The sequence below is a fragment of the Topomyia yanbarensis genome, chromosome 2, assembly GCF_030247195.1.
Source record: "Topomyia yanbarensis strain Yona2022 chromosome 2, ASM3024719v1, whole genome shotgun sequence".
Lineage (NCBI taxonomy): Eukaryota > Metazoa > Arthropoda > Insecta > Diptera > Culicidae > Topomyia > Topomyia yanbarensis.
Window position 1 is genome coordinate 363,201,972 of NC_080671.1, and position 22,779 is coordinate 363,224,750.

The 22,779-nt window shown below is 37.1% G+C and overlaps 1 protein-coding gene across 1 annotated transcript; it reads left to right on the forward strand.

Moving 5' to 3' along the window:
* The first annotated feature begins 465 nt into the window (after window positions 1–465).
* LOC131684427 (astacin-like) lies at window positions 466–15,524 on the forward strand. Its single transcript, XM_058967284.1, has 5 exons — window positions 466–600; window positions 13,631–13,948; window positions 14,006–14,148; window positions 14,209–14,325; window positions 15,273–15,524. The coding sequence occupies exons 1-5, from the start codon at window positions 510–512 to the stop codon at window positions 15,351–15,353; spliced, it is 750 nt and encodes a 249-aa protein (XP_058823267.1). The 5' UTR covers window positions 466–509; the 3' UTR covers window positions 15,354–15,524.
* The last annotated feature ends 7,255 nt before the right edge of the window (window positions 15,525–22,779 follow it).

A 22,779-nucleotide genomic window follows, 5' to 3' on the forward strand; every position in this document is an offset into this window, starting at 1 on the left:
CGTGGTAAAATGGCTAGCTTAGGTTTTCTAATACCTCTTGCGGCGTTGCTGTGGGTGGGTCATGCTGCTGATTTTCGCATTTCGATTCATCACAATCACTCCCGTGGAATATTTGATTTCGCTACAAAACCTTCCATCGAAGTCGGTAAATATACGTTTAAATAATCTGGTGAGAGGGTTGAGGGACCATTCTTAAATTACGTAACGCAAACATTACCCAAAATTGACTCCCCTCCTCCAAAAACAAAATGTCACAAATTTCTTCATCCCTCCTCCCCTAGCGCGAGAGGAATTCTTTAAAAAATCTTTCTTTAGTAAAACACGTTCGGTAAGATTCTAACATACCCTATCTCCATAAAAGTGTTACGTAATTTTTGGATGGTCCCTTATCTTCGAATAGTACAAATCAATTATTGCTTTCAGGAAAACGACTCCGCAATCAAAATCGAAAATTGGATAAAACTTTCGCTTTCGAAAAAGGAATCGGATACTACTACCAATATGATATCATGCTGAAACCGTATGAACTGTACAGAGGTATTAGGTCTCCTGCGAGATGGCCGGGTGCTATTGTCCCCTATCAGATAACTGGATCATTTAGTGAGTATGTAGCAGTAGTATATATTTTAATTTCAGATATAATTTTGATACGATGTTCGATTATTGTTAGGAGAAAAATACTTTTATACGTTGCAGAAAGTACTGCCTATCAGATGTGCTTCTTACTTTTGAATGGTTTTAGAATGGACCAAAGTACATTCGATAGAATCTGCGTGTAAACGACTGAAAGGCCTCGATGTTGGTATCCAATTGCTATGGTCTGGTTTGGCAGGAACTGTTCCCATTTTGATACATGCCTCACAAGTCTTTACGAAGTTTTCGATGTCCGAAGTAATACCTGACCAAAATACTGTTTGACGTGCTAATTGCTTCATCTTCACGATGACAATATGGTGTGCATGCAATAGTTTAAGAATGTCTCCTTTTAAGTTTGATGGTATGATGATTCTGTCCTGGTATAGAAGACATTTTTGGATCACCTCCAGATCCATCAAAACATCGATTTTTCCAAGCGAATGGAAGCATGCCAAAGTAATTCCAATTAAAAAAGAAGTAATGTTACAAGCATAACAAATTATCGCCCGATTAGCCTGCTCAGTGCACTTTCGAAGGTTTTTCAAAAACTGTCTAAAATCCAAATCATGAGCTTTGTGGATCAGATGCAGCTTTTGAGTCCGTTGCAATCAGGATTCCGCTGCTTTCATAGTACTGGAACCGCTCTTTTGAAAGTGCATGACGATTTTGCTCAAACTATTGACAAAAGGGGAGTAGCAATTCTTTTGCTGATTGATTTTGCTACGGCCTTTGATCGGGTTTCGCACAATAAATTTTTAGTTAAATTAGTCTCTTCCTTCGGATTTTCCCCAACCGCAGCTAACCTCATTAAATATCACTTATGTGGGCGTACACAAGCGGTATTCTGCAATAGCGTTTTATCTTCATTCCACAGCATTCAATCTGGAGTCCCACAAGGATCTGTTCTCGGACCATTCCTTTTTTTCATTATTTACAAACGATCTGCCGTCTGTACTGAAATATTGTCGTGTACATTTATTTGCTGATGATGTACAAATTTATTTTTGTGCCTACGAGAGTTTGAGTCTGGAAGTGATGGCTCGCAAAATAAATAGCGATCTTGATAGAGTATATCGCTGGTCCTTGAAAAATTTGCTATCCATAAATTCATCAAAAACAAAAGCTATATTTATACAGAAGCGTAAAATTATTCTTGATGCACCATTTATTTATTTTTGAACAATGTATCAATCCAGTTTGTGGATCGTATAGAGAGTCTCAGTGTTATATTGACATCACGACTTGAATGGGATCCTCACATAAACTTACAGTGTGGAAAAATTTATGGAACTCTCAAACGATTACGTCTGGCAACTGGACACCTTGACGTTCAAACTAAGTTGAAACTGTTCAAAACCCTAATACTACCTTATATTTTGTACGGAGATGTCTTTTTCAGCAATGCAACCATGGCAGTAGGGTTCGTCGCGGTTGCGGTAATTACCGCAACCGCGCGGTATTTACCGCACCCGCACCGCAAAATCTGCGGTGCGGTGAGACTCTTTTTCCCGCAGATGCGGTGCGGGAAAGAGCTTTTACCGCAACCGCACCGCAAAAAAAATAATTGATAAAGTGATAATTTTGATTATTCTAAATTGATAAACAGACTGCTATTACAAAAGAAAATCTAGCTGCGCCCGAAATATTTTGACGCTATTATTTTTACGCCATATTTTGGACTAGTTATTTGATACTTCTAAGTAAAAATTCACAAACTAACCATTTCAAATACATAAAATGCAAGATCCAAATAGAGACAAAATTATTAGATAATTTAAAAACAATAAATTTGTACTCTTAAATCCAATTTAAAAGTGCATCACTTCTCCCGATTTCTGTTGGTAATCGTGGAATTGTGAATCGTTTTCGATATCAATTTTTCAATTGCGAATTTTGACTAATTTAAAGGAATTAGAGATGAACTAATTATGCTGGGACTTAAACACAACCCAAAGAATATAATTATCTTCGTCAAACCAAACGAATTTGCAATAATTGGCAGTAAAGGATACAAATGTATGAAAGCGTCCAAAATAAGGAGGGGTCCAAATTTGGATGATTATTCTATCATTCGTTCATCAGTATCGTATTTCTATCTTCTTTGATTGCTGTGTAAATTCAATGTGAATTTTTCTACAGTCAATTTTAATGGACTCTTTCTCAAAAAGTATGCTACACAACTTCTTTTCGTTTACTTCCATTCAAATTTACTATAATTTTTACCAAATTAAGTCCTAATATTTTTCAGTTGAGACTATTTTGTAGCTCTTTTGAAGCTTTTTTTGCAAAATACCACATAGTTTGACTCCCGTTCACTGCAATTGAAGTTTTTGCCTTTGGCTTATTGGCAAAATATTAGAGGAAAATACATTAAATGCTAGAACTTTCGAACTAGCCTTAGGAAAATTACACTTCATACATTTTCAAAGGGAGCAATCTTAGTTGTTGAATGAGAATACATCTGTTTCTTGAAGAATGCGGAAGTTATAGTTTTGAGATATATTGTCCGTAAAACCCCCTATTTTTAAAAATCATTTCTGCTGTATGCTACAAATCATACATTTTTTGCAGTTTTTCTAATGTCCAATAATTCTGTACCGGTTGAGACCGGACACCTGATTAGATGTAATGTATAGAGCATTTTTTTCGTCAAATATGGCGCCGTTCTTATTGATGAAATACAATATGTTTTTATTTCACTGTATTGGAATATATGCGCTACTATATAGAAGTACTGGTATTTTTATTGGTGAAAATCCTTTAAGAATGAAAGGTGGTTTTACTACGTAAATGCGAAAATCATACATTTTATTTTCATATGTCAAAAGTATTGAAAATATGAAAATTTAAAGAAAAAATATGCAACTTCATTTCTTATTACATTTTTATTCCCCTTTTTCAATTAACTGAAGGGTTGCTAAAATAAAAGTTTTCCTATTACTGCAGTAGAACGTTTTTGAATGTATAATGTTTGCCTTAAAATGAACGGAATTTTATTAATAGAAAATGAAAAAGTTGATTTTTTTATAAACAATACATTCTGAGAAGTCTCTTAAAGTTAAATTTCGTGAGAATAAAAATAACATTTTATTATATACTGTTACACAAATGAACAATTTTCCAACACTATTTTTTAAAAATATAAAAATTTTACCGCGTTTACCGCATTACCGCGCGGTGCAGTGCGGTAAATAAAGTGCGGTTGCGGTAAGCGGTGCGGTTTTATTATTTTTTTGCGGTTGCGGTGCGGACAATCCATTTACCGCCCACATCCGCACCGCGACGAACCCTATGCACAATACCCTGAAGCAGCTTAATCGTTTCATTCAAGTTTACCAAAGAAGGTGCTTTACATTAAATTGATCCATTGTATCAGAAGAACGAATTCCAATTTTGGGCAGTAACTCCAGCAGCTGCGTTGAGAATATCGTCTCAATCGTATCCGTGATTACCAAAATTTAGATTATCCATATAGTCAAGAAAAATCAAAAGAAGTTGTTGTTGACGAGTTATCAAATGATTGAATAATGTGTAGGACACCAAATCGCCTTTTTCTGACATCTGCTTTTAGGATAGATATACATGCAATCAAAGAGGTTTGAAAACTTTTCAATTTATTCTTTTTTTTCTTAAGAAAATCATTCACCTTTTTATTTTTCTTCTGTATTCCCTGGATCCCGGGATTTCCCGGGAAATTTATTATTTATTTCCCGAATCCCGGGAAGCTGAAAACCGTCAAGAAATGGAAGCTCTAGTCCCATGTTCTATGGGATTCTCTATCTAAATGGGACTGACTTGCGATTATAGGCAATAGAGAGGATCGATAAAATAATTCAAAGTGTAATAGCAACATGCAATTGTGGCAACATTAGCCATAAGATGGTGGGGGAACACGCACATTCGTTTTGGTTATGATGGTATTTGCTGCAGAAAGGAATGGAAAAGCAGTGCATGAAAACGAGCGAGAGGATACTTTAAATTCTCTTGGTTCTTTCTTTCCACATATCGTATTTCATATATTACTTGCTGGAAATTATTTGTTTCACACCTAAATGGAAATTTCAGTTTAACTCTTATTAGAACACAACTAATAGGTCCTGAAAAGAACCGTTCGTTGTTTTATGGTGGGAGCATAATTTAGGCGCACTCCCCGCGGGTACGATGAGCCAGTTTGGTGTATTTGTCATGAAAGTTACACGCTTGGCGCACTATTTTGCATCCTCGAACAAACCGATCAAGAAGGCATCACTGGCTTCTTGGAGTAGGGTTCGTCGCGGTTGCGGTAATTACGCGCGGTATTTATCGCACCCGCACCGCAAAATCTGCGGTGCGGTGAGACACTTTTTTCCGCAGTCGCGGTGCGGGAAAGAGCTTTTACCGCGCGGTTTTACCGCAACCGCACCGCCAAAAAATCGGAAATCAGAAATTCGTGCACGTATTCCGTATTTAATTTCGGAATTTGTGCGACGACTATAAATAAATCAAAACAAGGATTTTTAGAACATCCTTCGAAAACAGCGAGGAAAATGCGCAATTTGCAAGCATATCCCACGCAGAACCGTCAAAAAGGAGCATGTAAGCATTTCATTACATAGGGGAATGTTATATATACAGTTCACGCGAGCTTGTTTTGTATCAGTGGATGCTCGCTTACCACACGAGCAACATGCTCATCCGGACGGTACAATGAGCGGTATCATGTTTGCGTTCGCGTACCGAGCGTCATCGCAAGGTTCTTCGTGATAAAATCCAGGGAATCACCAAATCCGTCATTCGGCGTCTGGCTCGTCGTGGTGGTGTAAAATGCATCTCCGATTTAATCTACGAATGCTGACGGTGTGCAGGAAAATGTCATCCGAGATGCCGTGACCTACACTGAACACGCCAAGCGCAAAACCGCAATGAATGTCGTCTATACTCTGAAGCGGCAGGGACGCACTTTGTATGGATTTGGAAGTTGAAAAGGTAGAACTCACGTGTATCATTATAAAAAAGGCCACCAAAATCATTTGAAAGAATAAGTTTGCCTTTTCTGTTTCATGGACTGTTTCTCCCTGGAGAGCAATTTGGGTTTAACCCTAAATTATGATTTTTTTAGTACGCAAATTGCAAATATGGTCAGAAACAAACTGGAGTGAAGTGAAAAACATTTTTACTAGGCGCATTCAAAAAAGGTTTCAATTACGTATTACATTACTCTCTTTACCTTGAGTGTTCGATAATCTCCGTATTAACGGTTTTTACAAGAGCATTTCTTTGGTAAGTCTCAGCGTTCGATTTATGCTTTCTTTTCGGTCTTCTTGGGAAGCAGTACGGCTTGTTGGAAAATTTGGCAACACACCGCCCTGAGCAATTGTCACTCCTGAAAGCAGTTTGTTAAACTTTTCGATGTTACGAATCGCCATCTGTTGAAGACGTCGGATGATTCGTCTTTTTGTTGCCACGGGCAGCATTTCCTTCCAATTTAAACACTTTAGCAGCAAGGTATTCCATTATAGCTACTAAGTAAACGGCACTCCGACGCGTTCAACACAATTTGCTTATGTATCGACCAACAAAGGGAAGAGCTACGAAGAATACATATTGAGGACAACACAAAAAAGGACGAGCTTACATTGTGCTGCAGTCGGGTATAAAAACTCAGCATGCTGTTGCTCACGCTTAGTTCGTTTGCAGCATCGTGACTGTACGTCGGTCGAAATGTGTGCTGTTTGCTGCTGTCAGAAGAATTGGTCAAGCACGCCGTCTCAGATGGCACCAAAGCTGTTACCATACACACTAGGGTTCGTCGCGGTTGTGGTAATTACCGCAACCGCGCGGTATTTACCGCAACCGCACCGCAAAAAAAATAATTGATAAAGTGATAATTTTGATTATTCTAAATTGATAAACAGACTGCTATTACAAAAGAAAATCTAGCTGCGCCCGAAATATTTTGACGCTATTATTTTTACGACATATTTTGGACTAGTTATTTGATACTTCTAAGAAAAATTCACAAACTAACCATTTCAAATACATAAAATGCAAGATCCAAATGGAGACAAAATTATTAGATCATTTAAAAACAATAAATTTGTACTCTTAAATCCAATTTAAAAGTGCATCACTTCTCCCGATTTCTGTTGGTAATCGTGGAATTGTGAATCGTTTTCGATATCAATTTTTCAATTGCGAATTTTGACTAATTTAAAGGAATTAGAGATGAACTAATTATGCTGGGACTTAAACACAACCCAAAGAATATAATTATCTTCGTCAAACCAAACGAATTTGCAATAATTGGCAGTAAAGGATACAAATGTATGAAAGCGTCCAAAATAAGGAGGGGTCCAAATTAGGATGATTATTCTATCATTCGTTCATCAGTATCGTATTTCTATCTTCTTTGATTGCTGTGTAAATTCAATGTGAATTTTTCTACAGTCAATTTTAATGGACTCTTTCTCAAAAAGTATGCTACATAACTTCTTTTCGTGTACTTCCATTCAAATTTACTATAATTTTTACCAAATTAAGTCCTAATATTTTTCAGTTGAGACTATTTTGTAGCTTTTTTGAAGCTTTTTTTTGCAAAATACCACATAGTTTGACTCCCGTTCACTGCAATTGAAGTTTTTGCCTTTGGCTTATTGGCAAAATATTAGAGGAAAATACATTAAATGCTAGAACTTTCGAACTAGCCTTAGGAAAATTACACTTCATACATTTTCAAAGGGAGCAATCTTAGTTGTTGAATGAGAATACATCTGTTTCTTGAAGAATGCGGAAGTTAGAGTTTTGAGATATATTGTCCGTAAAACCCCCTATTTTTAAAAATCATTTCTGCTGTATGCTACAAATCATACATTTTTTGCAGTTTTTCTAATGTTCAATAATTCTGTACCGGTTGAGACCGGACACCTGATTAGATGAAATGTATAGAGCATTTTTTTCGTCAAATATGGCGCCGTTCTTATTGATGAAATACAATATGTTTTTATTTCACTGTATTGGAATATATGCGCTACTATATAGAAGTACTGGTATTTTTATTGGCGAAAATCCTTTAAGAATGATTTATTAATAGAAAATGAAAAAGTTGATTTTTTTTATAAACAATACATTCTGAGAAGTCTCTTAAAGTTAAATTTCGTGTGAATAAAAATAACATTTTATTATATACGGTTACACAAATGAACAATTTTCCAACACTATTTTTTAAAAATATAAAAATTTTACCGCATTTACCGCATTACCGCGCGGTGCGGTGCGGTAAATAAAGTGCGGTTGCGGTAAGCGGTGCGGTTTTATTATTTTTTTGCGGTTGCGGTGCGGACAATCTATTTACCGCTTAAATCCGCACCGCGACGAACCCTACATGGCAGCACTGAACAAACTCAAAGTAGCCCTAAATTCTTGTGTGCGATACATATCCCTTTTATGCCCAATTCTTTTCTAGTGCATGTAGGGTTTCAAAACTATTTTTCCTTGAAAACGGTGGGATCAAGAAACACGAAAAGCCTTTTTTCATAAACATAGATGCTTCCCTTGCAGTGCTAGCAGCTGCTCAATTTTTACCTTCTAATGCTCAATGCAATTCTTCTAGAATATTTACAATAATCCAATTGTGTGGAAAACGTAACCAAGGACAGTCTACATTGATAAGTTTGATCAGTTTTCAAAAATATTGCAACATAACGAAGATATATGAAAAATTCATTTTTCGTCATCAACATCCTGGCAGCACTGCTGAAATCCAATCAGACTAATTGCAATAACTTCAATTCTAGAGCTAATTCTTGCAAATGTTAATACTCAAATGAAAGATAATAGTCACATTTATTAGCCTTACTTGCTTTTGTGAAGAAATCTTGCCTCAAACAAAAGTTATAGCTGTTTAAAAACGTTGTTGTCCACAAACAACATAGGCATGAATGGGATATATAATCTTGCAAAATATTCAAGAGTAACCCGACTTCAATCATCACTGCTTGGTTGTAGTTTTTCGAAATTCTACATTTTTCATTCCTGCGTTACGCTTTTCGGAATCATAAATTTACAAAAACTCCATTATTTGTACGAAAAGTTGAGACCTATGCGCAATAACAGATCAAAAAGCTACATTATACCATAGACAACAGCTCTGCTTACTATAATCAGTCATTCTTTGTAAGAGGTTTTAACAGATGGAATGGTCTACCTGTAGTGATTAAAACTTGTAAAACAAAAAGCAAATTTAAATAAGAATTACTAGCCAAACTAAATTCTATCTAATCTACCAACACTACCAGTCTAGCTGTTTTACGACTGAGAGCAACAAACAATAACATAAGATCTAATTCTATAGTGATATCAATTGTAACATTAAAAAGGCAATTGCCTTACGTTACATTATTATTAATAAATAAAAAAATAAAAGAAAAATAAATAAATAAATAAATAAATAAATGAATAAATAAATAAATAAATAAATAAATAAATAAATAAATAAATAAATAAATAAATAAATAAATAAATAAATAAATAACTAAATAAATAAATAAATAAATAAATAAATAAATAAATACATAAATAAACAAATAAATAAATAAATAAATAAATATGTCAAGGCTCTTGGGGACAGATTGCTCAATAGACAACTAGATAGACAACTTCATGGTATATCTATGGATTATAGTTACAAACAACGAATTGTTACCGGTTTGCCGAATATTCCTACCAAAGGTTTGTGGTCTGTGCAGACTTTAAACCTTTGGCCAAAAAGAAATTTGTGAAATTTCTTCACGGTGCAAACTAACGCCAATGCTTCAAAATGAAGGATTGAGTATCGTTTTTGTGCAGAATTCAGCGAAAACGATGTAAAGCATATGGGTCTTTCTAACTCATTGATCTCATGGGCTAGAACACCACCCAATCCGTATGAACTAGCATCCGAGACGACAATTAGCGGTTTTTTTGGATCTTAGAACTCCAATAAATTTGCATCTAACAAGGCATTCTTACTGAATTGAAAAGCTTTCCCGCAATCATACGTCCAATTAAAAGTTGCATAATTAGCTAGCAGGGCATACAAACTTCTTAGCTGAGAAGACAGGTGTGGAACAAATTTATTGTAAAAATTTATCAATCCAAGAAAAGCTGTTCTGCTACATTTGTCGGTGCTTTAGCTTGGCTTATCGTCGAAACTTTTTCAGAAGATGGTGAAAGTGCCTTGTCTGTAACAAGATACCGCAAATATGGCAATCGTGTAACGAAAAACTTACATTTTTTTTAAATTTATTATTATTTATTTGCTTGATAAAGTCGTTCAAGAACCAAATCCAGGAGCTTTGCACATTTTTCTAATGTTTCAACCGCTATAAGAACATAATTTAAATAGCAGCTAAAACGTTCCAGCCCGTGCAAGACCTGGTCCATAATTTGTTGAAAAAATGCCGCAGAACTTGAGGCCCCTTTGCGAAAGTCGATTGCATTTTGAATTTTGAAATTTGTTCTATATATATATTGCTGAAAAAAGCGACAATAGAAAAATAAGAATCCAAATTAGCAAGTTAAAAGGATACATAATGAAAAAACTCGCCGGCCAGAATCAAACATCAGCAGTTAAATCCGAATCTGCCTACCACCGAGCAAACCCTGAGCAACACTAACAAAAGCAACTATTCAAAACGAAGAAAAGAAGCTGAGAGTCACAGAAAAAATTCAAAAACGTCCAACGATGCAACATACAAAATAAAGCTGATCGATACCTTTCCTAACGGCATATCACCGTCTCCGAAACGAATAGATATTTCTACCTCGAATAGTAAAACCAACGACGACATTCTTGTTGTAATGTTAGATATGGTTATTTCATCAGAAGACGACAACGATGATGGCCAAAGTAACATCATAACTCAAACTGACACCAATGGAGCACAAAACGAAATCTTAAATATATGAACTAATAAGAACGACTAACCAAGACCGATCACGAACTACTATCAACACAACCTTAAACGGTGTAGACAGCGAAATATGCCCAAACAACGGAGGGCATATACAATCATCTAGCACCTTGAACGACGGCTCGTGTCTGCTTCAGAAAATTCTAATACCATTACAGACGACAACATGAATACAATTAACAAAACCCTGAATCCATCCAGCTAAATTGGTGCTTTTGAACATGCTAAATTCAGTTTGGAAAGGGGGCTTGATCCCAACTTTGTGGAAAAAAGGTGTGAGTATACCAATTTCAAAAATAGGAAAAGACCCCAAAGAGCTGTGCAAGCATAGGGTAGTCATCAATTTACAAGGTTATACCGGAAAACGTCATGATCTTTGTTTATGCGGATGACATTTTATTAATAGCTATGAGAGCACCTGTCAGCATTAGGAAAAAAAAATACAAAATACAGTTAAACTAGTATCAGATTGGGCTACTAATATTAGCTTCTCATTATCAGCAGCATAGTCGCGCATTTTTCATACGTGCAGAAAACATAAACACAGACAAGTTCCAACAGTGAGAATCAACCAGAAAATGAAGTGACCAGTGCACGGATATTGGGAATAACTTTCACTAGACGATTGAACTTGAAAGCGCACCTGGTGGAGTTGTGAAAGGCTGCAACCAATTATATTAATTTTCTAAAACTAATTGGAGGAAGATTAAAAGCGGAAACAGGTAAACATTTTTTAATTTGTCTAAAGCGCTAGTAATTTCCAAAATCACGTACGGAATCAGCGGTCATAGTCGCAGTGGAAATATCGCTACACATATCTCACAAACAACCCATATCACAGGTACCCGAACAATTACCGGAGCGTTCAGGAGTAGTCGTTTAAAATTTTCGCAGATTCGGGAGAGTTACCCTGGGGATATATTGTAACACAAAACTTGACTTCTAGAGCGATACGTTATCTGGAGAAGAACACTGTAGCTGGGCACACTAGCGAAACAGCACAGAACATCCCTGCAATCGAGCGAGCCAAGATGGAGTTTTATAAAATTTCAAATTAAGATTTTCCTGCTATAGCACAGATGATTTGGGGGGGCCTGGAATCAACTATCATCGGCAGTAGACTGGTTCATCAAAAATAATCAAAGTAGTTCAATCAAAAGATGCAACCAATGTTTTGTTCAAGTAGAGTAAAAGATAAATATTTCCACATTTCCACAAAATCCGTTGATGCCCATTGTTAAGTAGGATGTAGGGATACAGATGGGTTAAGGGGTTATATACAAAGTTGGGATGGGAAATTCGCAACGCGTCTGGTACCGGCCAGCGACATTCTCACATCACGCAAAAGAATTGTGCATGTTTGATTCAATAAATTATTTCTTCATTTTTAATCGATAAAAATTCTTTATTGTGAACCAAGGAATTTATTAAAGCAATCTTATTTTTTTGGTTAGATCAACCAAAATATCTTTTGAATCAATCTTACAAGTTTTGTTATCTGTGCTTTTCGAAGATCGACAAAACTATTGTTTGTTCCAAACAAATCAGTGATTCTAACAAAACCATGCAGCTAATTGATTCAGAAGGACTGAATGCATTACATCAACAGTCCTTGTTGAATTGAAACAAATAAAAAATAAAAGTTGCTACGAAGAAGAAAACTTTTTCCACGTGCGTCAATGCTGGAAAAATTCGCTATTTTTAAATCAGGGAATTCAGTTTTCGGTGAATTCGTATAGTGCTCAGATTTTCCGGACTCGAAGAGCGCAAGTGCAGCTTGAAAATAATCATGATGTCGCACAAAGGTTAGTGAATAAATTAAGTCGAATGCACACGGTGCGTTTTATGGTGCCTTCCTCTATTCCAGGACTCAACCAAAACACCCTTTGTGGCTTAAAAACGATAATCGCAGAACTGAAAACACGTCACCGCACCAGAGATAAATAATACCCGTTCGAGAGGGAAGTTTCCTGTACTTCACCATCTCTGGTCCAACAGGAAGACACAGCGTATTCGTGCGCCTTTTGCAATCTTTTTGGAAAAGCCGAGACTCTGAAGCACTATAGCGCATATCTGGAATAAACCACGCGCACGGCCAAAGGTACTATATAAAGGGACGGTGATTGGAATCGTATGCGCTGCATGTAATAAAATTTCATGTTATTCCAAGCAAACCTACTCCGGAACAGGTTTGGAATCCCTTATGGATTCTCGCTCAAATGCAACAAACGGTTGAGTCGGAATCGGTTGTTGCCTTTGAGCTGGAACTCATAATGAATCCATTCAGAATTCCTAACCGATCCCGGAATGGGTTTGACTGGGCCATACTGCATCCATTCAGGATTCCGAAGCGGTTCCAGAATGATTTGACTGCGTATAATTAATGCGTTTGTAGCCTGTTTTTAGAGAAAGGCCAATAAGTCAATGGCAAGTATTTACTTTGTGAGGTTCATTTGTACTGATGTTATCTGTTGTCAGCGAGTATGTTCTAAATGACAGTTGGCCTTTGATTCCTATTAAAGAATAGGCATATTTTATATACAATAAAATTGGTTTTGCTTCAATATTTGCTATGCATTGATTCAAATATTTGTTGTGTTTAAAACAATAAAAGATATTATTTGATTTAACAAAAATGTTTTTTGTATTGAACATTTGACATGCATTGATCCAAATATTTTATTAGTTTTATTCAACAAAATAACCTCATTGATTCAACAAAGTTGTTTGTTGTTTCGATTGTTGTTATGATAAAATCAATAAAAAATTTTGTTGGTCCAACTATTTTCCATGTTTGATCCAATAAATTCTTCAGAATTATTTCAACAATTGTTTTATTTATATAAACATGTATTTTTTATTGAACACAGAACAACTTGGTAAATTTATTATTTCAACCCTCATATTATTTGACATTAAAAATTATTTTTCTGCGTGATGGGTTAAAAAGGACAGTATAACTAAATTAATATTGGAATTTGCGTTTCGACTTCGTTTGATCAGATTCCATCAACAATTTAACGGTAGAACTAATCTTTTTTGTAAACCGACGTTTCGTTTTATAGCTACCAAAGATCTTGCCAACATACAGACTGCAATGAGTCAGTTCGCTTCGACCACATGTGTCAGATTTGTACCACACACCACCGAGAAGCTTTACGTGAGTATTGATAGTGGAGACACTGGTTGTTGGTCCTTTCAGGGACGAAGCACGATAAACAAGCAGAATCGGGTGAATCTACAAACGCCTTACTGTACCGAAACATTCATAGTTGTTCACGAGCTAATGCATGCGCTCGGATTCATCCACGAATTTACCAGACCGGATCGTGACAGTTGGGTATCGATTAATATGGGAGCTTTGGAACCTCAGTATCAGACGGGTGAGGGGTCTAGTAAATTCAGTGCATTGAAATAATAATATATAAAATTCCTATTAGCCGAGTTCTACCTAAGAGCTTTCGCGATACAATCGGTGGCTCAAGATGAGCTGCACAGAATTCCTTATAACTACGGTAGTGTGATGCACTACTCCAAATACGGAGGGGCTGCCAGTTACAGTACACCAGTGATGACTAATTTGGTAGGAGGTATATAATGATTTCAAACTCATCGTTTTTAAAATATTTTTTCTTGTTTTCAGCAACCATGGGATGGTGATTTTGGTAACACTACCGGTCTATCGGATCTAGATATTTTTAGAGTCAATTACAGGTACTGTAATTCTACTATTACTACTGCGACGACATCAGCAGCACCGGTGAGTATTTTTACATTTCTTATAAAAGAAATGTATAGAATTCGCTCAAACTTTCAAGATTTTATCAGAGGTCCGGAGGGCCGAGTTTTATATACCAATCGATTCAGCTCGACGGTTTGGGCCAATGTCTGTGTGTGTATGTAATGGGTGTAGATTCTCAGCAACGGCTGAACCCATCTTATCCAAACCAATTTTTAATGAAATGCCTAACACCCAGACAGAACTCTATTAATTTTTTGCCTTTCTCCTATAGAAAGGTTATGCAATCACTATGAACATCGAGAACATAATCCCGGCCCGGAGGGCCGTCTGTCATATACCAGTCAACTCAGTTCGTCGAATTTGGCAAATGTCTGTGCGTGTGTGTATGTATGTATGTCACCAAAAATAAATACATCGGTTACTCAGGAATAGCTGAACCGATTTTTTCAAACTTTGTCTCAAATGAAAGGTACAACGTTCCCATAGGCTGCTATTGAATTCCATTAAATTCCGACTTCCGGTTCCGGAGTTACGGGTTTAAGAGTGCGGACACACAGCAAATTCACATTTTTGGTTTTCTGTTATAGAAAGGTTATGCAATCACTCTGAATATCGTCAACTTAATCCCGGCCTTAATCGAGTAATTTACTCAAAAAGTATAACAAATCGGTGTTTTATAAGAGTAACACTCATTTCAAGTTAAAATGATCTGGTGTACTATTCTGGCTAAATATGCAATCTACGAAAAAAGTTTCTAGTGATCAAAGTCACCTCGTTTTTCGGTATATACATATCTACACACAGACAGACACACACGCACACAGACATTGCCCTAAATCGTCGAGCTGAGTCGATTGGTTATATACTTGGGCCTCGGATTTTTTCCATTCAAAGTTTGAGCGAATTCTAGTATTGTAAGAAATGCAAAAAAACGCAGCGGCTCCACTTACTTCTTCTTGTTTTAGATCAAATTCCGAAGAACTACTTCCAATGCAACGGCCAAGTCTACTAAAGGAAATTCTACAAACACCAAGCCATCCAATTGAACTGCTAGAACAACTCCACAGGTGGCAAACTACACCATTATGGCATATTAGTAATCGATGACCACTAATTGTTGATAATTAATGAGCGTAAATGATTTCGACTGCTTATTTTATAAGAATAATAGTCTGTGTCATTTTCGGCTAGGACCAACAACAGCGGATCTGTAACAATTGGAGTCAAAATTAAATAAATATCTTGTTTAACATTCTCAGTACCATATTTTTTTTATTCATTTCGTTTATTTGATAGGCACAAATGCGTTAGCTTGGCGGTGCCAAATTCTTTTGTTTTTACATTTTGGGTATTTTAAAACTAGAAGGTAACAATGTTGATTTTTTTTTGTATAAAAGAGAAAAATTTTACAGCTATCTTAAGACTAGAAATAACATTCTATATACAAGAGAGGGGGTAAAAGATTTTTTTTAATGAAAAATTTTAAAACAAGGAATTCAATAGTAATATCTTTTAGGAAATATTTACAGTTATCTTAAAACTAACAATATAGTTTGGTACACAAAATGGGGAACAAATATTTATGAAAAATTTCAACGGTGTTTTAAAACTAGGGATACAATTCTATTTACAAGATGGGGGAAAATAGTTTTAACAAAGAGGTAAAATTACAACTATCTTAAAACTAGGAATACGGAATACAAATTTGATTTTTTTCGGAGACTTATGCTTGGTCAAGATATTCAGAGAGGGGTTTATTTCCAAAATCGGTGTAGAAGCAGTTGTATCAATGACAGGGGAGAGAAGGCGTAGATGGTGACCGGGAGAGAAGAGCAAAACTTGCAACTTTCGGACAAACGGGAGATCAGCGAAACAAATTAGCGCCTCAGTCTAGTAGGTCGGATTGGCGGTTGGTATTCTTCGGACCCGCGGGGAATCCTTCAAAAGTCATCGGACCTCGAGTCGCTCTCGCTTCAGTTTCCGTAGTGGTAAGGGCGACGGCGGTTACATAGTGGCAGTCTGGAGCTGATCGGTTCCACAAGGCTACGAGGAGGAAACTTCTAAAAACAAGAAATAAAAAGAGAGGGGCTAAATTGGGATATTTATCGTTTTTATGAAAGTATAAATAAGGGACATATAGGGGAAATCACGATTTGCCAGCATATCCCGGACTGGGACATTGGGTGGTCTACCTCGGGCCCGAAGGGAATCCTTTAACTGAGACCTGTTGTCCAAATACCCGGCGCATACACAGACAACGTGCTCGATGTCGTGATAGCCCTCGTCACAAGCGCACAGACTACTCTCCGCAAGCCCAATACGCCGCAAATGCGCATCAAAGGTGTAGTGGTTGGACATAAGTCGGGACATTACACGAATAAAATCCCGACCCACATCCTTGGCTTGAACCAAGGCTTCGTTGTTACCTTTGGGATAATGGAATGTAGCCATCGTCCAAGTTTACCATTGCTCCACGAGGTTTGCCAACTGTTGAGTGTCCTCTGACGACAAATACTAAAAAATTCGTTGAAACAGACTGGTCTTTCGTATATGTCACCATTTGATGCGCCCAGCTTTGCTAATGAGTCGGCCTTTTCATTGCCCGGGATAGAGCAATGAGAGGGGACCCAAACAAAGGTGATGATAAATCTGATGAGATTTTTCAGATAACGTACACAAGGACTCCCGTATCTTCCCCAGAAAATATGGGAATTGCTTTTTGGGCTTCATCGAACGAAGACCCTCGATAGAGCTGAGGCTGTCCGAAATGATGAAATAGCGATCTGTGGGCAGAGTGTCGATGATCCCAAGGGTGTACTGAATTGCAGCTAACTCTGCGACGTAAACTGAAGCGGGATCATTGAGCTTGAATGAAGCGGTGATAGTATTGTTGAAGATACCGAAGCCAGTGGACCCATCGAGATTTGATCCGTCAGTGTAGAACATTTTGTCACAGTCGACTTCTCGGAGTTTATTATAAAATATATTGGGGGTCACTTGCGGGCGTATATGGTCTGGGATTCCACAAATTTCTTCCTTCATGGATGTGTCGAAAAATACAGTAGAATCAGAATCTAGGAAAAGAACACGGTTGGGAGTATATGAAGAAGGATTAATGCTCTGTGCCATGTAGTCGAAGGAAATGTCCTTGTAATAAATCGGGTTTGAGAATTAAGCTCGACGAGCCTCTCGAAGTTTTCAATCACCAACGGGTTCAGAATGTCGCATCGGATGAGCAATCGATATGAGACTTCCCAAAATCGATTTTTTAGCGGAAGAACAGCCCGCCAGAACTTCGAGACTCATCGTATGGGTCGAGTGCATGCAACCCATACTGGATTCTCTCCAGTTTGATGAAGTGTATGTTCGCAGCGGAGCGGAAATAGAAACATCCGTACTCCATCACCGACAATATCGTTGTTTGGTATAACCTGTTCAGGTCTCCTGGGTGGGCACCCCAGCACCATGTTCCAGTTATTGTTAGGAGAAAATTGATCCTTTGTTGGCATTTCTGTTTCAGATACCTAATGTGACATCCCCAGGTACCTTTAGAGTCGAACCAGACCCCGAGATATTTAAATGTGAAAACCTGATTGATCGTTGCACCCATTAATAGAACCTGGAGTTGCGCCGGCTCACGCTTCCTAGGAAAAACAACCAACTCAGTTTTCTCCGTGGAGAACTCGATACCCAGCTGAAGAGCCCAAGCAGACAAATTGTCCAAGGTATTTTGTAATGGTCCTTGCAAGTTGGCAGCTTTGGGCCCTGTAACAGAGACCACCCCGTCGTCTGCAAGTTGCCTTAGCGTGCATGAATTGGCAGGACAATCGTCAATGTCATTCACGTAAAAATTGTAGAGCAGGGGACTTAGACATGAGCCCTGGGGAAGACCCATGTAGCTAAATCGCGATGTTGTTAAATCACCATGCGAAAAGTGCATGTGCTTTTCAGACAACAGGTTTAGCAAAAAGTTATTTAAAATTGGTGAAAGACCATGCTGGTGCAGCTTCTCTGACAGAATGTTGATAGAAACTGAGTCAAAAGCCCCCTTAATATCCAAGAAGACTGATGCCATCTGCTCATCTCAGTACCATATTTAGTTTAAAAGTTCCGAAATCTCTTGCCGTTCAATTCTAGGATGGTGTACACTTTTTTAAATTAAAGAAAATTATAATAATTGTTTAAAAATAGTTTTACGTCACATATTGAAGACTGTACGGTGACTTCACAAATGAGCTCAAGTATTCATTTTTGACAGTTCGCTTGTACTGTTTAGATGGACTTAAAGAAATTCTTTGTGTTTTCCTTCGAGCGAATCTAGTCGTCCACAAAATTTTCTAAGTCCATGAAAACAGTACAAGTGAACTGTCGAGAAAAGTGAGGTTAACTGCATCAGTAAAGAACCTAATAGAATCTGTTAATTATTAGAGTCCCATACAGAGGAATGCGCAACACGGCATAAAATGATAACTACTTCTTTGTTTCTGGAAACCACACTTTTTGATGTAACTTTGAGTGACTTCATCCTATAAATACTTGTAATACAGTCGTGATTCGCTGGTTGGACACTTTTTAACTGAACCGCTTTTTAGTTGGACCTCCGCTAGTTGGACCATTGTCCAACTAAAAATCATCTGAACGTCAAAATCTCATGTCCAATTGACTTTGACAATCTATCTAACAATCTTTTACTCTACTAATGTCTTCTTTGGAGAGTTTTTGACATTTGTCAGTCGGTCGAACTAGCGAATTAAATTCGTTAGTTGGACATAGGCTGTGGCCTAACCAACGAATCATGACTGTAATAGACTCACGGATGTAAAAACCGCAAAACTGACGACTAGAGAAACAAGCATGTTAAACTGGCATCACCCAAAATGTGCAAGCTCGAAAGTGCTCGACTGTATTCGATCATCTGTTTTTATCGAAATAATTTTTCGAGAGGTTTAATATATGATAAGTTATACGTTTGGATACTGAGCAACAAGAAATGAAGTACTGCAAAAAAATATTCAAAAACATAAAGTTGATGAAAAAGAGCACAAGAAAAATGCTTTTTATGCAGTTATGTAGAACACAATGAATATTTTTTTAAATAACATTGTAAAATACTAATACGGACATGAAAAGTGAAGTCTACTGTGACTAACAAAATAAATTTTAAAGAAAATTGCAATACTTGTTCTGCCTGTTTGCATTGTATGACGTCATGCTCGTTTGGTTCCGGTTTTTGAAAGTTTGTTTGGCTCGATAAAAGCTAAGACAAGTACTGACAATCGGCTTCTTATTTATCCATCGGCATTCTTCTTTTCTCGCATTTTCACCCTGCCGATATCTTCCGAACAGTGTTGCTATTTTTTTTAATTAAAAAGGCAGTCGTGTTAATTTATTTTATGCCGACAATATTTTGTATCTTGAATCCACTATATTAATGATGGACACCGTTTTTCTATGTCATGGGTGTTTAGTAAGGTCTGATGAAGCCATTTTCTGAATAAGCTATCCCGATGTCCAAAACCTTTGCTGGGAACAGAAAATCACTGTTAGATATGTTTTCTGTGGCTGCAGCCAAATTCGCACTTTTCGCTAATAATCACATAGATGCACTGATTATCTACGGTGTCTAGTGTAATTATGACGTAATTTACATCAAGAATCCATTACACATTATATTTTCCACCGTAAGAACTTAAATATTGTCAATTATTTTCCGTCGGCTACGAGGCCAAACACCGACGCCAGAGAGGTGACACTTGTTGCACTATCTGGACTGGATATCGACCCATCAACTCATGGACCGGGGACCAACGGCTTTACTTCCCTTCCGAAGGAAGGCGTGACCTCAGATTTTTCTCACCTCTGAAAAATCTCAACGACCTAGACTGGGATTGAACCCAGACCAACTGGGGTGGGTGACGGTCACGCTTACCACCCAACCATCGGCGCCGTCATTTCAATTATCGACTTTTGAGACATCCGTTTGTTTATCTCAACGATTTCTCTGACGTCACCAAAAACTGTCAGTTCGTGGTGTAGAGTGTCTATACTTCATCCAATGTAGTATATACAGGTATGGCGAAGATGGCACTTTGGTATTCGTAAGATAAATCTTACATGAGTGGTGTGAGTGATCACAGTATAAATCGACTTGCTTTCGTTATACCGGTCGTTCCGCTCCCATTGAATCGTGTGAACGCTATGACGTCGACCCGTTGTGCTTCTGGATTGTTTACATATTTTTGGGTGCCAACACTAGCAAACCGTGTGTTCTGCCACACCTATATATACTGAATTGTACTTCATCCGAGTTACACAATAAATTCATACGGAGTGAATGAAAAGAAGAATGCTAGAAAGAATGTTTATTTTCTTTGCACGATAGGTAGCCACTGATATATTCGATAGGTAGGCTTCATTGTCGGCGCACCTTTAAACATAAACAACGCCTTTGGTCACATACAGTATTGGTCACTGCACAGTGACGTCATGCATTAAATGTGACAGCTGGTGGTCCTATTGATTGCATTTGGAATATAGAGATTATTCGTATTCTCAAAATGAAGCATTTAAAATATATTGGGAATAATGTTTTTAGAAGTATAAATGTTTTCTAGAGCGCCTTACAATTAAATTGTGCTATTCCCTACTGTGCGAAAATGTATATGAAAGATCTAATAAGTGAACTAATTGTTTGTTTATCAATTACTTCTAGTGTTCTCTGAATCGGTAAGTAGTTTTGCGGTAAAATTTCTTGGTATTTAATTATTTGCACTAAGCTTATTTCAATGGAATTCCAATTTGTTAAGTCCAATCTGTAAACAAAAGGACCAGCACTTGTCAAATTTGTGAGGTTAAGGCATTTCATACAATGGTCAATTGGACAAAATCTGAGACGAGACATGCAAATAGCAAAAAATTGAACGTCAAATGCAGCCAGGGGGTACTGTCAATGCAGCCAGTCCATTTAAACTATGTGAGGCAAAAAGAGAGGCTAGGTGAGACGAACGATAGAATGAAGAGAAAAAAGAAAAAGAAAACATCTATCGGCAAGTCCCGTCCCACGACAAAACATGTGCAACAAATACCGAACTTTATTAAAAAGCGTCAGTAAGTTCATCGTTCTTGAATCAAAACAAGGTAAAGTTCCACAATCGATGGTTTAGGAGTCTATATATTTATATGGTCCATAAACTCTTTAACGAAGGCATTTAAAAAAAATTATTGTTGAACGTGCATTTTATCGTTGGACAAAACAAGTGCAACTTTTTGTTTTCTCTTGATTTTTTTATCAAGCTTTTTAGCTGTCCAAAAACAAACGGAAAAAATGCGGTTCCCCAACAAAAGAGTTGTACAATTGTTATTCTACCATCACGGCGCTAATATAATATTTTTTTAAATGCTACAAATAGTTAGAATTTATGACCGTAAAGTACTAAAGTTGGTGTTGCCAGCCTTGGATTTAGATTTAGATGAAATTATCGATTACTGCTTAACCTTCCGGAAGTCGCGCATATGGCACTGAACGAGCTGTTGCTGATGCTCTAAGACGATTTCGCTAGCTTTTCAGCGCAGCGTGCACTCAGTGCACTAGCGCGACTGCCGGAAGGTTAAGGAAAGTTGTCATAATAATTTTTGTGCCAAATACGGGATGGAAAACCGATTATATCACGTCTGTGTTCCGATTATATTCGATCGGAATTATTTTTTCGGACTACATTCCACTATTTGAAGAAACATCATAAACTACATTTTAAAAAACATCATAAACTACATCCACTACACCCAAAAAGGAATCTATAAGTCATATTTCAATGGACAAAATGAATCAGAGCTATATGTGCCGAATAAGACAATCACAGGGTGCGCTGTTGAAGTCCGATGATTTTCCCGACGCCCTGTCAATAAAATACAAAAACTTTTATTGATTAAACACAGCAATAAACAGTAAAAACATCATCATTCCGTAGGGGAAAGTGTTCGGTTGTCGGCAACCCTATGTAACTATTGACAGAAACCAGACATGGACATTCTGATAAATATTATTTGTGCTATATTTGCACGATATTTTTGTGCCGATCGCTGAAGCAAACAGACTCGAATGTTCTGTTCTATAACGAATATAGTTTTTGAACAAGTGAAACTCTACTTAAAAATTTTCTTTGATGATTTACTTAGTGTTATAGAAAGAAGTTAATCGATCGAAAAAGTATGCGCATTGAATATTTACGATGTGAATTTATTCTATTTTGTGATTCAACGTTGAATGGCACCGAAATGTTCGCCACAAAATTTTGTTTGATCAGTTTTCAAAAAGTTAACTAAAATCGGTTGTTGGCACCATATTTTTGTGGCAAATGCTCTCAATAACCTAATCAATATGGGTATTTTAAAACGGGATTTACGAATAGATACTAGAGATCGATCTTTGGCACCATTCTGAAAACCAGGAAGGCGACTTCCGGTTTAGCGTTT

Coding starts and splice junctions, on each gene's coding strand:
- LOC131684427 (XM_058967284.1), top strand. CDS start 510: ATGCTGAAACCGTATGAACTGTACAGAGGTATTAGGTCTCCTGCGAGA. Junction 601..13,630: donor TCAGATAACTGGATCATTTA/GTGAGTATGTAG, acceptor TTCGTTTTATAG/CTACCAAAGATCTTGCCAAC. Junction 13,949..14,005: donor GGAACCTCAGTATCAGACGG/GTGAGGGGTCTA, acceptor AATTCCTATTAG/CCGAGTTCTACCTAAGAGCT.